Source organism: Rhamphochromis sp. 'chilingali' (genome assembly GCF_963969265.1).
Source record: "Rhamphochromis sp. 'chilingali' genome assembly, chromosome: 18".
NCBI lineage: Eukaryota > Metazoa > Chordata > Actinopteri > Cichliformes > Cichlidae > Rhamphochromis > Rhamphochromis sp. 'chilingali'.
In genome coordinates this window covers 33,446,046-33,464,053 of record NC_137945.1, presented here as the reverse complement: position 1 = coordinate 33,464,053, position 18,008 = coordinate 33,446,046, and the positions used below count along the sequence as shown (strand labels likewise).

Genomic DNA, 18,008 nt, shown 5'->3' with positions numbered 1-18,008 from the left:
AGTATCCAGGGCCGAAGGGAGTTTCGGCAGAGCAACGAAATGAACAGCCTTTGAGAAGCGATCGATCACGGTCAAGATGACTGTGTGACCCGAGGAGGGGGGAAGACCGGTAACAAAGTCCAGTGCAATATGAGACCACGGGCGGCTGGGCACAGGCAATGGACGAAGGAGGCCAGCAGGGGGTGAACAGGAGACCTTGTTTCGGGCACAAACGGGGCAAGCGGCCACATACTCCCGAGCGTCCTTCCCTAGAGTCGGCCACCAAAACAAACGTTGCAGAAAGGCGATAGTGCGGTTTTTACCCGGGTGGCAGGCAAACTTGGCCGTATGGACCCAGTGAAGGACCTTACTTCGGACCGCCGTGGGAACAAACATCCTCCCATCGGGCCCAGTGCCCGGATCAGGTTCCGACCGCTGGGCAGCCTTAATAACCCGCTCTATGTCCCAGGTCAGAGCACGAGGATGGCAGAATGGGTCTCTCCTTCTCGTCTGGGTCGAGATCCGGGGAAAATTGGCGCGATAAAGCATCTGCTTTAAGATTGCGGGAGCCAGGTCTGTAAGAGATGGTCAAGTTAAACCGAGTGAAAAACAGAGCCCACCTGGCCTGCCGGGCATTCAGTCTTTTGGCCGCTTGGAGGTAGGTCAAGTTCTTGTGGTCTGTCCAGATAACCACCGGATGCTCGCTGCCTTTGAGCCAATGTCGCCACTCTTCAAGCGCCAACTTAATGGCGAGGAGCTCCCGGTCTCCAACGTCGTAATTGCACTCTGCAGGAGATAAGCAACGTGAGAAAAAGGCACATGGGTGTAATTTTGCATTCACTCGTTGGGATAGTATTGCCCCCACACCTGCGTCTGAAGCATCCACCTCCACAAAAAAAGGTTGACTGATGTCTGCCTGTACCAACACCGGAGCTGAGGAAAAGAGGTGCTTGAGTCTCACAAAAGCCCGTTCAGCGCCGGGAGACCACTGGAATGGCTGCTTAGGAGAGGTTAGGTTGGTGAGAGGCAGGGCGACCTGACTGAAATTGCGGATAAACCGTCGATAGAAGTTGGCAAATCCCAGAAACTTCTGCAGCTGCTTACGGTTCTTGGGTTCAGGCCATTCCACCACTGCCCTCACTTTGGCCGGATCTGCCCGCAGCCGTCCCTCCTCGATGATGAACCCCAAAAAGGAGACTGTCTGCACGTGAAACTCACACTTCTCTGCCTTTACAAACAGCCGGTTCTCCAACAGGCGCTGCAACACCATTCTCACGTGCTTGACATGGTCAGCCGGGTTCCGAGAAAACACAAGGATGTCGTCTAGATAAACGAAAACACAATGATTAATGAAGTCCCGTAAAACATCATTTATCATGGCTTGGAAGACCGCCGGAGCATTCGTGAGCCCGAAAGGCATCACCAAATATTCAAAGTGCCCACGATGCGTGTTGAACGCCGTCTTCCACTCATCCCCCTGGCGGATTCTCACCAGATGATAAGCACTGCGGAGGTCCAGTTTAGAAAAGATGGCAGCCCCCTGAAGGAGTTCAAAAGCAGAGGTGAGTAAAGGAAGCGGGTATTTGTTCTTAATGGTTATCTTGTTAAGACCTCGAAAGTCAATGCAGGGGCGGAGCGTTTTGTCTTTCTTCTCAACGAAGAAGAAACCTGCCGCGAGAGGAGAGGTGGACTGCCGGATTATCCCGGCCGCCAGCGAATCGGTGATGTAGCCCTCCATTACCTCTCGCTCTGATTTCGAAATACTGTATAGACGGCTTGTGGGCAAGGGAGCGCCGGGTAGCAAGTCTATCCCACAATCGTACGGACGATGGGGGGGAAGAGACTGGGCCTTTTCTTTACTGAACACCTGGGCTAGGTCGTGATATTCAGCTGGAACTGCAGTCAAATCGGGAGGAGCGTCAGGTGAAGATGGGCTAGTGGACGTCTGGCTAACTGTAGCAGAACGTAAACACTGTTCATGACACTTAGGACTCCACCCAGTTATCCTGCTGTTCTCCCAATCGATCTGCGGGTTATGGCGTTCGAGCCAGGGGTAGCCCAAAACTAGCGGAGTGTGAGGAGCCTTGAACAGAAACAGGCTGATTTGTTCAACATGGTTTCCGGAAAGAGAAAGAGTCAAATCAGTAGTGCGATGTGTTATACTGGCCAAGGGGGCACCATTCAGCGCCGCCACCTGGAGGACCTCAGGTAAGGGTTCAACAGGTATGCCCAACGTCTGGGCCAGGGCTTCGTCAATAAAACTTTGTTCGGCCCCCGAATCGATTAAAGCACTACATGGGTGAATACAGGACTGGAAAATCAATTTGGCAGGACAGCTGAGGTGGGGCAAGATGTTTGCGGTAACGCCCGTCAGTATGCCCACGGCTACTGACGAGCAGCGTCTTTTCCCGACTCTGGGCATTTATCAGAAAAGTGTCCTCTCTTTCCGCAAGTGAAACACTCACCCCCCTGAGGTCTTCTCCGTCGGGCCACAGACCTAAAGCTGGCTCGACCGATCTGCATGGGCTGCTCCTCCTCCAACGGCTGTTCCTCCCACTCCCGTCTCCACTCGAGAGAGGGCCCTGCCGAGGTTTTGCTGCCGCCCGCTGGTCGCCGTCCAAACTCACGCCTATGCTCATCCAACTGAATGCACACATTCACCAAAGCACTGAGCGACTTAGGCAGTTCTCTTGAGGCCAACTCACGTTTTAGATTTTCGTTCAGGCCGTTTATGAAAGCCCCTCGTAGTGCATTTTCTTGCCAGCCGGTCTCCTCGGCCAAAATCCAGAAGTCAATCGAGAAGTCCGCTACACTCCTCCATCCTTGTTTCAGGGAAAACATGCGATGTGCTGCGCTGTCGGCGCTGGAGCCTTTGTCAAAAACACAACGAAATTTGCACAAAAAATCTTCATAAGAGATAGCAGGTTGCATGCTTACCACGGCCTGGGCCCATTGTAAAGCGCGTCCAGTCATTGATTCCACCATTAACCCCACCTTGGCTCCATCTGAGAAATAAGACCGAGGCTGTTCTCTAAAAATGAACGAACATTGTGTTAAGAACCCGCGGCTCTTATCCAGATCCCCACTAAACTTCTCAGGGGCCGGCAGCGGGTGCTCGCGCTGCAGTGTGGGAGGGGAAGGAGGCAGAGGAGAAGCCGCGGCTGTGCTGAGAGACGGCCCGGGCGACGGAGCATCAGCTGCAGCCCCAGGGGGAGTTAGCAAAATCCCTTTTAATTCAGCAACCAGCTGCCGTAACACAGTTTGTTCTTCAACAACATGTTTCATCATTTTTTCATGGCGTTCCAACATCTCACCTTGAATCGAGAGTTCTCGCAGAACCGGAGCGGCGTCCGCTGGGTCCATGTAAGTGGCTGGAGTATTCTGTTACGGGAGTGATGAGTAAGAGAACCCAGACGCGGATCGCTCGTTAAGATTGAACAGTGTCTTTATTTACAGTGAAGCAAATCCAAAGTAATCCATAGTGCTAAGTCCCTTCCATGCTCCCCTCGTGTGTCCATACGACTTTCGTAAACAGTGACGTCTCTCCTCTCGTATCTCCGTCTCACTCGTAGCCTGGAAAAAAGGCAAACAGATGCGGTTAGCCTCCCTCCGCTATCAAACGTTTGTCTAACACTCGCTGAATTCGAGTCACTACCCGGCTTGGTGGAATACTCCAGCGCTGTCTGTCACTCAGCCACACCATTAAATAGTTCTGTCACAATGGTGGATGATTGGCAGCAGCTGGCGAGGAATCAGTTGCAGGTGGGACCACTCAGAGTGGCGGAACTTCCGGGTCGGACATCTCCCGTTGCTACGCAACCGCGTAACAACTACAACGGAGACAAAAACAGAGCGGGAGAACAAACACACACACACACACACACAGGTCGCCGGTCGGGGCACCGTCGAACCTGACAGTAGGCCCAAATAAAAGGCATGATAATGGCATCCAGCCCTTTGAAAAAGGAATACCTGAGAAAAACGGGAACGTTCTGGAATAGGTACGTGAATTTAGGGAGCACAACCATTTTAATTATATTGATACGGCCAATCACTGAAAGTGGGAGGAGCTTCCATTTATCTATCATACACTTGAGCTCATCAGTTAGAACCGAATAATTAAGCCTGAAGAGGAGTTTTTAGTTCCTAGGGATGTTAATACCCAGGTATGAAATATAATCATGGGAGACCTTAAAGGGCAAACTAGACAGGAAATCAGGGCCCAGACCGGACGACAGCGGCATAAGAACAGACTTCTTCCAATTTATGGTGAACCCTGATAGGTGGCCAAAGGTGTCAATCAGCTTAAGAAGTGGAGGAAGGGAGATCTTTAAATCTGAAAGAGCCAATATTATATCATCTGCATAAAGACCTATGGTGTACTCTGACGTGCCACAATTTATACCAGAGATATGGGAATCGGCTCTGATGGCAATGGCCAATGGCTCAAGAGCTAAAGCAAAAAGCGTTGCAGGGAGGCAACAACCCTGCTTGGTCCCACGGTGTAAGAGGAACGGGAGCGACCTCTCATGGTTGGTAAGGACCGAGGAACGGGGGCAAGCGTAAAGCAACTTAACCATATTCAAAAATTTCGACCCAAATCCAAATTTGTCAATAGTAGCAAACAAATAACTCCACCTGATCAAAAGCCTGCTGGGCATCAAGTGAAATCACAGCAGAATTGGGCAGTGTTGTTGAGTACATTGCATTTAAGAGACATCTAGTATTTGAGAAAGAAAATCTGTTGGGGATAAAACCCAATTGATCAGGATGAATTAAATGGGAAAAACTCAAAATGTCAAAAATCTGTTTTTCATAATATAAATATCATCAAATAACTTTAGAAAAACTTCCATTTGACTCGTTACATTTAATGTTAAAAAAATATATATTTTATTGTTTAATTAATGTTAAAATGTTAGTCTGCCAAATGTGCAGCAATTTAATCTATTTATTCTCTATAGCTGATAGTTTGTGGGGCCCTGGTAGACTGTATAACTGCATCTCTACCAGTTTGTCTGCACTCCAGCCTCCTCTGTGCCATGTGAAGGGATTTTCCTTAATGCAGGAGAAATGATCTCAACAAAAAGGAACAGTTTCGGCCATCACACAGTGGAACAAATTCGCTTCTTAAATAAAAATTTTAAAAAGGGCTACCTTAAAAGCATCATGTATTTAATTTGCAAGTTCATAAGCATTTTCCTTTTCACAATCAATTCTACCCCCAGGTCAGAAACATGTATAGGAAAATTTCCCCAATGTAATATTATTGATAAATACACCCATCTTGCGATTAATTGCATAAGTGCATGGAGGCAGGACCTCACAGCAGAAGCATACTCCATAATGTGTTGTACATTATTACATGTATATTATATGTAATGTGGTGTTTTCCAATTATTGTATTTACCAACATCAAGAAGTGAAAAGCAAAGAAAGACCACACCATGGTGCATGTTTGAACAAGGAGAGTTTACTGGTCAAAATTATTTATTAAACAAATAAACCACATTTTTTAACCCCAAAAAATACACGTTAGAAGCAACACAACGGCGGCCCATATCAGACAGAACTCCACTCTGTAGAGTGAGTGGGCAATCATTATGAAGCAGTTGGTTTTATTTTATGGATTCAAGCTGCTCTTCATATTTTTGGCCACCAGATGTCACCAGAGAGGACTGTGTTGAAAAGCTTCGAGTAATGAAGCGTTTTTCAATACAAGCTTCAGAAAGCTTCATTTGGCCATCACTAATAGTTTGTTTCGCTCCTCTGAGTTCACTACTTTACTCACTGTGGATGAAAAAGCAGCTCTGCCTGTGCAAACACCTCTTCTTATGCGGTAGACTCACTTTTCCCCTTCTTCCTGTCCTGCTGTGGCTTGTTACTGTGCAGTCACGTGACTCATCTGCAGGCTGCAGAGAGTGAGAAAGAGGAGTAACAGATATGATTATTAGTGCTAGTAGGACGGAGATTGAGAGTAGAATACAACAGAAAATGAAGGAAAGGTGGCAAAAGCAATGGAGGGAAGAGAGGAAAGGGCGATGGTTTTACAAAATCCAAAGGAAAGTGGGAGACATGAGAAGTACAGGAAGAAACAGGAGAGAGTAGACGGTTACATCTCGACTTAGATTCGGACACACTGGTTTTAATAGCACATTACGTTCAATAGGAAAACACTGTACAGGGGAGTGTGACTGCAGTAGGGAACAGGAAATATATGTTTTATTGCATTGTCAGAAGTATGATATTGAAAGAAGACAACTAATCAGAAAGCTGGACGATATGAGAGTAAAACTGGACTTGATTTATTTATTTCGCACGAGCTCTATAAGTAAAAGTTACTTTTCCAGCTATCCAAAACATGCAGCTCAACTGGAAACTCAAAGTCACCCACTGAAAACTGACTTAGTTTGAAAATAAAAGAGACCATTTAAAGATTCAACCAATGCTAAATTTTGAATCTATCCAAAACATGTCTAGTTAATGATAAAGGACTGAACAGGTCTCCAGTAAATCTAATCAACTTCTAGATGGTGATTTGTGGTTAGAGATCAAATTTACTCATAAATGTTTTACCGGATAGATTTGAGCACAGTAGTTCCATAACCCAGTTGTCCTCCAATAATTTCCACCTACACAGATTTGAAAACTGCTTTTTTAGGATGGTGCCACGTTCTTTGTCACTCCTCAGCGTGCTGAACACGTAAAGATAGCATTCCTACAGACGACAGTTTGCTGAGTGAGACTTTCTGTAAAAAAAAGTTCTTTCATTTAAGATCTCGAGCTCTGCTCATTAGAACAAGAGAGCGATGACAAGGAATCAGAGCATTTGGGCCCTGCAGGGATTTGACACTAGGATCTCTGTTTAGTTACATCAGTTCTGTGATGGAAATTTCTTCTAATTTTAAGTGTTGTTTACATGTTTTAACAATCTCACCTGTGTTACTTAGTTATATAGATATGTAATGGCATCACATGTGTGTCAAATGTTGTTTTACACATAGTGGGGCATGTCTTTGGATGGTGGGAGGAAGCTCGCCGCGGAGTCGTCCGCTGCACAGCAGCAATTGCCGCGGGGGAGAGGCGTTTCCACACCGCGGCCACAGAGTTCCACTACTTGCCGCTTAGCTCACCCACCTCCTGCTTGGCAGCAATGTCGTCGCAGGATGAGGACGTCATTTCTCCATTGTCACCAGTGTCATCCAGCAGGAAGCGGCGCCTCCGCAGTCATTACACACTACAGCCGGAGCCCATTCGTCAGAACAGCAGGCAGTGGTGAGTGATGTTGACTTTACCCCTATTGCTTCACCTGTAAATAGTAATGGGGACTGTTTTTCTCTCACGGCTGAGAGAAGTGAGGTGAAGGTGGTTCGTTCTATGGACATTCACTCAGTAGAAAGAATAGACTTTCTGACTGATTGTGACATTTTTTCCGTTAAAAAGTCAGAATGTATGGACAAGACTCTGATTGTGCACCCTGACCCGGCCCACGTTGACCGCAAAGGCCGGGTCCTAAGGAGGATTATCTCTGCTATGTTATAGAATTCTTCCCCCCAAAGACTCAGAGCCGACCAATAAATGTTAAGACAGAACTTATCCAGAGCAACATCAGCTGGCAGAATACACCGGGCGCCTGTCCACAGTGCTGGAGGACAGGCGGCATGCTCACTGAATACATCAGCAGCCAGAAGGAGGCGCTCATGGAGAGAGAGAAGAAACTAGAGGTTAGACATGGACAGATGCAACAGTCATCAGCAAAACAAGCCCCTAGGAAACGATGTATGAATGCTTGTGTTCATCTCATTATTAATGAGAGCCTGAAGGTAAGAGTTAAGTACTGATGTCTGAATCATAACAGTTACCATACAGTATGCCATATTATTTCACAGGTAACTGCAGGAAAAATCTTCTTGATGCATGCTCAATCAATCAATGTGCTTCTCATTTTTTTTGTTTTGTTTTTTTATAAAATGTTATAAAATAAATCAGTTATAATCAAGTGGAGTGAGTGGAAAGACAACACATTTACAGGTGAAGCAATATGTTTCACAACTAAATGGGATCAGCTGCTCATCAATGGTGACATTGGGCCCAGGGTTGTAAAACAGGGGGAGGTGGTGCACCCACTTATCCCACACTGTCCTGATGGCATCTAGCTTGTCTCTCTGCAGTCGAGCTGGTCTGTCGTCTCGGTTATCAAAACGGATAATCCTGGAAATTTTGTGGAAGTTTTCCAGAGACATTGATGCACGGAAAGGTTCTTGCCGGTTTCTGCATCCCACAGGATTCTGTGGATTCCCCTTTGGACCTGAAAACTCCTGCAAGGATAAAAACCCCAAAGTAGGCCTTTGGGGTTCTTAGTAAATTTGGTCCATCTCCTTCCACCTCTCTCCAAAAACACACCTTCCTTCTAGATTACTGCAATCCAGAAAAAATTTCTGGATGGAATCTGGGATGAAAAGCTCAAATGAAGACTTGATGTCCTGCACATGAGTAACTGTCAGCTGTGTTGGCCCTGGCTTATCACAGTAGCAGCTCTGCAGGGTGGCTCATTTCTTGGGCAAGAAGACCATTCAATTTCACCAGTTATTGACATCCATATTTCTTCACTTGCTGTCTGGTGGGCTTGTTCTGGTCCTGGAGCTGGCTGCAGATGGGGTACTCGTCTTCGTTTTGTTACTAAATGGTGCTCAACCTCATCCTCTTCTTCAAAGTCACTGTCAGACTCTGAATTTTCAGAAATGTGAAATATTCTGAAACCTCTTTGTCAACATCATCATCCGAAGCCCCTCTCTCTTCCAAAATCAATTGGATGGCCCTCGCAGCAGATAATCTTTTGCCATCTTGATCAGTTGTGATAAAGAACCACACTAGCAAAGTCTTATTTATAGTATTATGCCCCTAATTTGCAGGTGGGACAGGGTATGAGAAAATAAAATTTGGATCCCTCAAGAAAGAGGGTAAAATGTGTGGGAATGTCAGAGCAGACGTGTTGGTAGTTGAATTTTCAACAATGTTGCAACTTTGTGCGGAGCAGGAGGGGAAGAAAACACTATCAGCAGCACCAGAAAGGAGAAAAACAGAGTGTGGGAACACAGGACCTGCACTTTCAACACTTTTACTAGACCTGGGTCCAGTGGACCCGAACACCTTGTATGTAATGTAAATGCGTGGGGGGAGGTACAGTATGAGGTCACTGAAAATTAGTTCGGATTTATGTTCTTCACAGAAAATAAGCCAAAGCCAATGAATTTCAGGTTGAAAAAATAATTAATTGTTTAATTTTTCTTTTGAAAAAAAGTGAAAACGGGTCTCACAGACCCGAACACCATACAAGGGTTAATCATAATTATGCAAATTCTCATGACCATTGATCAACAACCACTGATGGCCATGAGTACCATTCACAGAGAGTTGGGGAATGGCTGCAGCTGAGAAAAAGACAGAGTGGATGTGCTATTAGATCGATGCTACTGTGACGAGATTGATATTTGAACACTGAATCGTATAAATGTCAATTTTTTTCTTTATGGAAATGTAAAAGAAAAGTATACTTCAAACACACTCCATGAAAAATGGCTTAACCTTTTAATGTTGATTTTTAGCTCTATGTTATTTATAGCCTAGGCTATGAGACATTAAACAGCAGAAGCAGAGTCAAAGTTTTAGAGACATGCACATTTACATTTCATGTGTGTTTTTATTGTGTTGACTCATTATTGTGGGAAGTAAAAGTCATTCAAATGTGTTCAGAATTCATCTCATATATCATTACACACTGCTCTCCTCCACAGCTGCCTTTAATGTGAGTGAAGTTGGCCCCCCCCACCAATGTTCCCTCTAATGTTTCACGTGTCTGAGTGAACGCACAAACTCCCCGAGTGTCCCTTGGACCACTGTGAGCGACAGCAGACGTGTGCACTGTGGTCACACCAGCATTGAATCCATCCAAGTTAAATGTTTATTAAAATAATCATATTACAGCATTTACATTTATATAGACTACTTTTAATTAACTGCTTTAATTAACTGCACTTTCATTGTAAGTGCTTTAACTGCCACTTGCAATGAAAATGTAAAAAAATCTAGTCATTGACCTGTGTAGTATGTTAACACTATTGGAAGTAAAAATAACTTGAACTCCAACTCCAACTTCTTCCAACTGAAGAAGTCACTTGGATGAGTGACGAAATGTTTCTCCCACTGAAAATGTCCAGATGAACAGAATCAACCTTTTGGGATTTACTTACCTGGATGATTAAGCACGCATCAAGACGTTATTTTATTAATATTTTTAAAATGATAGCGGCACACACGAAAATTTTTGCAGCACAAACCTGCACAAACGTTTAACATCAATTTTGTTTGATTTGGGTAAAGGTTGACCTTTTGACCTTTACATTTTCATTAATATCTTTAAAACAGAAGCAGCACAAATGACAATTTTAGCAGCACAAACCAGCACAAACATTGCACAACTGATTGACACCAATCTTGTTTGATTCCATTAATGTGGGGGGGCTGGTTGACCTTTGATGACCTCTAGAAATTTTTATTAATATCTTTAAAATGATAGTAGCACAAAAGAACATTTTTGCAGCACAAACCAGCACAAACGTTTGATACCACTTTTGTTGGATTTGAAGAAGGTGGGGGGGGGGGCAACTTCACTCACATCTGCCTTTATAGGTTAAACATATCTACACTGGCATTGGTATCAGCAATACTGGCCCTGTATTTACTTGGTATTGGACAGACACTAGAATTTGTTGTATCATCACTCATCTCTAACATACAGTGAATTTTATAAACCGCCATCTTTATTCATTAAAATACGCAAAATACTTTTAACTGTGAAGATTTGGAGAAACAGTTTTTTGGCATCACTTCATAGAGTTTTAACTGTTTGCTGCCAGCTGTCTGGTCTCCTTAAAATATGTGTGCTGCATATTAAACTCGGCGTAGCAGCCTCAGAGTCATCACCTTTGCAGGCCATGTATTTGCAGTAAGCACAATGAGCATGTGCAAAGACAGTAGGACACAGAGTCATGAAAATAAATTATTAATAGAAGATATTTTAGTTGGCCATCATCTGTCTGTCTGTCAGTCATTCTAATAAATGGCTTAGAGCTTCCTCATCTTCACATTTCTGTTTTCCTCATATAGGTAGGTGGTTTCAGTGGAACTGCTCGTCTGCAGACTGTCGAGGCATACAATCCTGACACCAACACCTGGCTGGATATGCCCCCCGTGCTGAGCCCCCGCAGCAACTTTGGCATCTCTGTGATGCATGACTGCCTGTTTGTTGCAGGGGGCTACAACGGCTTCACCACCACCCCTAATGTTGAATACTACAATGTCAAGACTGGGGCCTGGTCTGATGCCTGAGACATGGAGATCTCCCGCGGTGCACTGAGTTGCTGTGTGGTGTACGGGCTGAACAACATGGCTGAGTATGCTGCTCCTCGCTACTCCCTGGAACTCCCCAGTGAGGAATCACTTCATCATACTATGAATTTTATTATTGTGCAAAATAAACTGCTAATGGTATTTGATTGAGTAGAAGTGCTTGATGGAGTTACAAAAGCTTGGTCGTTTTGTTAAGTTTCACGTATGATGGAGGGCAGTGTAAAGAAATTGCTCGACTCTGGGAACCCAACACGTCTGCTGAGTCTCCATGCTTGGCGTTCGAGTGAGAGTACCTCACATGCGCCTGCTCGTGCAAGAGATTAAAGAAGTGTTTGACGGGCGGAGGGACGATGGAACTCGAGCACAGCACGCTGCCAAACAAATTTTCCGTAAACTGCTGCAAAGTGCCATGCAACACACAAAAACACACAATTTTTAAAAGGTATCTATTTAATGAGGAAAACTTTCAAAGTAAAATACGTTTGTCCTGGTCAGGAAAGACATCAGTGTAATCAACAGAACTGCATCAGCTAATCACACAAATACAAACAGAATAAAACCCACAAAATAAGAAATTAGAAAATTTCTAATTAGTAAGAAATTAGTAACGATATCTGTAAACAAATCTGAAGTCTAATACGAGAACTTCCATCAGTTTCTGTTGCTGAAACTCGCAGACATGACGGGAACATCTGCAGTGAAGCTGCACAGCTGTACCCTCACAGACAGAAGCCTGGTCAACTTCATTTCATCTGCCAGTCTCACCAGGTGGAAAGCGTTATCCATGCAGAGGGCATTTAGATGTTGCTGCTTTTTTTTTTTTTGCTGTTCGTTTATGAGGCTGGGGAAACCTGCAGTCAGCTGAGGCTGAAGAAGTCACTTGGATCAGTGACGAAACCACTGAAAAGAAATGAACAGACTCAACCTTTTGGGATGCAGCGAGAACAGTTTCAGTCCATGGAGCTCAATTAAACCATGTTCGGACCGGATCCCGGCAGCAGCAGTGGGAGGTGCAGCATCGGTGTGCTTGCTTATAATTAACCTCATCTTTACAAACAGCCATTAAACCATCAGGAAATGACAAGAAATAGTTGGCATTAAAACACTCCTGTGGATGAAGAGAAAGGGGAAACGTCACAGTGCTGATATGGGCACGTGCAGCAGGTGGAACTCACGTTATAATGAGCCTGCCATGGTCCTGGGTCCGGTGACCCATGTTTTTGATTATTTAATGTTCTGTGATTTTGTACTTTTTCATGGTTTTATCTTTCTATTTCTAGTTCCCTTAGTTATTCTTTAGTATTTTTGTAGTTTCCAGCTCTTAGGTTTTTGTCACTGAACCTGACAGTGCCAAATTGCTGACTGTCTTCCAGTGTCCTTCCTTCTGAGATGTGAGGTCGAGGTCGAGTAGGATGTGACCAATGCAGCCGGGACGCCACTCTGCAGGAGCAAGGAGAAAGAAATTAACATGTAATTTATCCTAACAGTAATGGTGTACTAACCTGATCCATGTGTTTTATTTATTGTAGGTACAGTGGGATATTCTCCTACTATCACTACTCTCAAATCCAGTGTCCAATAAGTGACACAGTATTGGATATTTTTGACATGGGATGCATCGACACACCAGACAGGTACTTAGTACCTTCCATTCATCCTTCCAAGCCCCAAGATGGTGGTAAAATGTCTCCTAACAGTCTGCTATGGGTTTATGAGTGCACTAAAGAAATTACATGCAGTTTATTTGTGATATTACACCAATTCATTGTGATGAACTGGCACGTTTAACAAAAATGTTCAGAGATATCTTGAAGTTGTAAAACAGAAATTATTCCTCCAATTGAAGGATGGGCGGATGTTTCCTTCGTGGCCCACCATATCCCAGAATTCATAGTGCGGCCCAGCCAATTCCAGGTTCGACGTTTTCAGAGAGGTCTGAGAGCCTATGAAATGGCAGCATGCTGCCTGTTTGTCATGGCCGCATTACCCCGGTGCCATTTAGGTTTTTTGGTGTTTCTCTCCCTGTCTCTCATTTTTGCTAAGGGAAAGGGAGTGTGTGCGTTCAGCAGTCTTCAGGGCTTTCCAGGGGGGTATCTCGGAGAGTTACCCGCCATTAAAACAGCCACACCTGTAAGATGATGGCACTCAGCTGTTGCTGATCAGCCGCATCTGAGGGGCTACTTAACAGAGGAGCTGAGCCTCAATGGACACTGGATTGTTGAGAGAAATCAGTTAGTTCCTGGCGTTGAGAAGTGGTGTGTACTTACCAGTTGCTTGTTGTATTCCCAGAGTTTTGAGGATACAAGTGGAGGGAACTGATCACTTTGTACACAGACAGGACGAGAGGGAAGGAAGATTATTATCATCATGTGCATGAGAGAGAGCATCCAGTATAGGCACTGCTGTGTGATCGCTAAAGGAAAAGACACAGCCCTTCCTTAAATACAGACAGAGACAAAGAACATTCCACTACTCTCACGTTTCCCCATCCCGGAGGGGGAATTATACCTCCAGGCCTATTCCTCCAGAGACAAAGTTACAACTTATCCTCCATTTAATTGTCACTCGCGATATTCACATTCCCAATTTTCCTTCGAGAGGCCTCTTCCTTCTCTAGGGCTCAGAGAGGTCTCGCGGTCCGCCTAACAAAGAGGCATCTGTATGTCTCAGTCTAACTTACTCATAACGCCCCACTATGTGTAAAATAACGTTTGACACACGTGTGATGCCATTACATATGTATATAACTAAGTAACACAGAGGTGAGATTGTTAAAACATGTAAACAATACTTAAAATTAGAAGAAATTTCCATCCCAGAACTGGTGTAACTAAACAGAGATCCTAGTTTCAAATCCCAGCAGGGATTTTTTTTGTTTTGCAATCTTTATGTGTTCAGCACGCTGAGGAGTGACAGAAAGGATGAGGAATCATCCTAAAAATGTGTTTTCATATCTGTGTAGGTGGAAACTATTGGAGGACAACTGGGTTATGGAACTACTGTGCTCCTTTGTGTCAAATCTATCCAGTAAAACATCCATGTAGAAGTTGATTAGATTTACTGGAGACCTGTTCAGTCCTTTACCATCAACTATGTTTTGGATAAAATCAAAAATTAGCATTGGTTAAATCTTTAAATGATCTCTTTTATTTTCAAACTAACTCAGCTTTTCACTTTGAGTTTCCAGTTGAGGTGCATGTTTTTGGATAGCTGAAAAAGTACCCACAGAAAACTGAGAAATATAAGGAGAACATGCAAACTGCTCATTCCTCCTGTCAGGTCTGAGCCACTATGCTGCCCATTTTACAACCCTGCAAACAAACGAGCTGAAAGTTGAACTCTACAGCTTGTTGTGGTCCCCTCTGGCTTTAGGTGCTGACATGCCTTCCAGCTGTTCTCCAGCATTTTCATTTACATCCATAAAATATCTCCACACATTGCTCCTCTTTCTCTCTGTCTTAGTGATGTGTCGGTCGCGAACGAAATGGCTCTTAGAGCTGGATCTTTGACGTGAACGACGCGAGCCGGCTCCTTTTTGGGAGCTGTGGTTTGGGGTTTTTTTCTTTCTCTCACCCTCTCTCTCACGAGCCTTGTGCTTTGCCCTGGGCAGAGGGGGGAGGGGCGGTAGTTACAGCAGTAGCACAGGAACAGAGCAGGAGGGAGAGAGAGAGAAAGAGAGCCAGGGACAACAACGCCACATTAGAAAGGTATAGTAATCATCCACAACTATTTTCAGTTGCAGATGATAAAGGATTCAGAAAGTTTATTCATGCAGGTCCATATGACAGAGAATATGCATCTTCTTTTTGTTTTCATATTTTAATTTATATTTAATTGTGTTGTGGTTTGCAGTGTTTTGTGTTGTTTCACTTTAAATTTGTAAAAGGAAAAAGCTGAAAATTTAAATAGTTAAAAGTTGAAATGTAAATAGTTGTTTTTTGTATTATATGATTTATTTATTACATTTTATGTGGAGTGAATAAATAAAAGTATATTTACGGTGGCGCCTACAGACAAAGCACATACAAACTTCAAAACACGTCCGAACTCCACAACACGTAAAAGCTCCAAAACACGTACAAAAGACAACAGAAGTGCTCCAGGATGCTTGGGCGCAGTGTTGAGCTTTTGTTACTTAGTGGCTACACAAGCCAGGAAGTACCAATGACCGGATTTGGTCTGTGGTAGTAACAGGTAAATGAACTGTTTTTTAAATTGAATATATATGAGTGCTTGTGTATAAATACACAAACAATACACACATGCTTTCAATCGTGTAGTTTAAGTGATCTAGGCAGCTCTGTTTTGGAAGTTCAGTCCATGCTAGAAATGTGTTTTGGAGTTTGTACGTGTTTTGTTTGTAGGGGCCACCGTATATATTTATATATAAACATATATAAATAAAACCACTTGTTTTTACATTAGTAATTACTTTTCTGCATAATTTTATATTATTGTTAATAATAAATTAATTAAAGCAACAAAACAACCTGAAGTTCAGGTTCGGAGCCGAAAGAGTCGGTTCTTTTTAGTGAGTCGAGCCGAAAGAGCTGGTTCTCTAAAAAGAGCCAGAAATCCCAGCACTACTCTCTCTGCAGCAAAAATGCATTTTCTGTGTGCAGCCGAGTCACGTGACCTCACAGTAACGAATCCCAGCAGGGCAGGAAGAAAGGGGCGGAGCAAAGTGCGTCTGCCGCATAAGAAGAGGTGTTCGCACAGACAGAGCTGCTTTTTCATCCACAGCAAGTAAAGAAGTGAATCTACAGGAGAGAAACAAACCAAAGCATCGATCATAAACCACTACCAACATCTGGATCGATATCTGCATCGATCTGCCCACTCTTGTCTCCTGGATCGGAGCTGAGATCAGCGTGAACCACGTGGGTCTCTGCTCCCTGATCTGTTTCCTGTGTTTGGAAAGAGTTCCAGCTTCATCACGGAGTTTCTCTCGGTCTGTGGGCTCATCTAAAGGTAAGCACCGAGCTAACTTTACTGTGAGTTCAGTTCATGTTGAGTTTAGCTCCTGAATGAGGTCTTCTGCTGCTCTCCTCGGTGTCTGTTCACAGTTTATTGTGAACACGTTGAGAGAAGAGTGAGAGAGTGTTTGGAGAAAAACACCAACTAACCATTAGCTCAGCATGCTGGGAGAAGTTGGAGCAGAAAAGTCTTTTCACTGATAAAAGCTCATTGATCAATGACCATGAGTACCTTTCACGAACAGTTTGGGGAATGGCTGCAATCACAGCATGAGAATGAGAATTTGCATAGTAATGATGAAGGAACTGACCTCCCAGCCCATTGTTCCTTCAGTGGTGCTAGTTTCAGTCATTATGTAAATGTACTGTTTATAAGGTTGGAGTCAGCTGAGACTGAAGACGTCACCTGGATGAGTGATGAAAATTTCTCCTACTGAAAACTTCCAGATGAACAGAATCAAACTTTGGGGAATGGTGGAGTTTGGAGAGAGGCATCCTTGGGTCTGGAGAGACTTGTGAAGTGGTGATCAGGTGTTTGTGGAAACCACAGGAGGAGCAATCAGAGTGAAATTTGTACTTTGTGTTGTCAGATATGAGACACTTTGACTCTTCAGTGCAGTGTGGAGCCTAACAAAGATCTGTTTTGTGTCCCAGCTGATCAGCAGGAGGAGAAGAGTCTGACGGAGCAGCAGAGGAACATTTTCAGCCATCTGGACTCAGCTGAGTCACTACAGAGGAAACAATGAGCTCAACACAGAAGGTGAGGAAAATATCACAGTTTCACCAAATAATCAGTCACGTCTAAAACTCTCATCCTCCCAACCTGTTATATGACTGTGTTGTATTTTATTGTATGCTATGTTTTTATTTTATATCTATTATGTTTACAAACATCAAGAAGTCACAAGCAAAGGGAGACCACACCATAGCACATGTTTACATAAGATAAGATAAGATAAGATAACCTTTATTAGTCCCACACGTGGGAAATTTGTTTTGTCACAGCAGGAAGTGGACAGTGCAAAAGTTATGAAGCACAAATTAGAATACAATAAGAATAAATACAGTACACAACTGTACAGAATAGAATAAAATAATATACTATATACAGTAGAATAAAATAGAATAAAATATACAATAAGATAAAAATAGAATGCAAATGCTATATACAACTGAGTAAAAATACAACGATGCCAGAAAAGATTATTGCACATTAGTGTTATTGCACATTAGTGGATGTGTGTGTTTGATCAGTTAAAGTCTTTATTGTGGAGTCTGACAGCAGTGGGGAGGAAAGACCTGCGAAATCTCTCCGTCCCACACCGTGGGTGCCGCAGTCTCCCACTGAAGGAGCTGCTCAGGGCTGTCAGAGTCTCCTGCATGGGGTGGGAGATGTTGTCCAACAGGGATGACAGCTTAGCCGCCGTTCTCCTGTCACTCACCACCTCCACTGGGTCTAGGGGGCATCCTAGAACAGAGCTGGCCCTTCAGATCAGCCTGTTCAGTCTCTTCCTGTCCCCAGCAGAGATGCTGCCGCCCCAGCAGACCACACCATATAAGATAGCAGAAGCCACAACAGAGTTATAGAAGGTCTTCAGGAGTGGGCCCTCCACTCCAAACGACCTGAGTCTCCACAGCAGGTAC

The 18,008-nt window shown here is 44.0% G+C and overlaps 2 protein-coding genes across 3 annotated transcripts in view; one reads left to right on the top strand and one right to left on the bottom strand.

Moving 5' to 3' along the window:
• Window positions 1-424: 424 nt before the first annotated feature.
• LOC308385900 (uncharacterized protein) lies at window positions 425-3,468 on the bottom strand (the record flags this gene model as incomplete). The annotated part of the gene is made up of 4 exons (XM_080865093.1): window positions 2,445-3,468; window positions 847-1,302; window positions 600-765; window positions 425-554 (listed from the first exon to the last, which is right to left on the bottom strand). The coding sequence occupies exons 1-4, from the start codon at window positions 3,340-3,342 to the stop codon at window positions 425-427; spliced, it is 1,650 nt and encodes a 549-aa protein (XP_080721219.1). The 5' UTR covers window positions 3,343-3,468.
• Window positions 3,469-16,116: 12,648 nt separating this feature from the next.
• Window positions 16,117-18,008, top strand: part of LOC308385722 (uncharacterized protein) — a 93,336-nt gene continuing 91,444 nt past the window's right edge. The window contains exons 1-2 of one of the 2 annotated variants that reach the window (XM_080864842.1): window positions 16,117-16,359; window positions 17,019-17,124. In XM_080864842.1, coding sequence (XP_080720968.1) covers window positions 17,107-17,124 — 18 coding nt within the window. In that variant the 5' untranslated portion in view covers window positions 16,117-16,359; window positions 17,019-17,106. The remainder of the gene's footprint in view (window positions 16,360-17,018; window positions 17,125-18,008) is intronic. The other variant, XM_080864843.1, reaches the window with a different exon arrangement.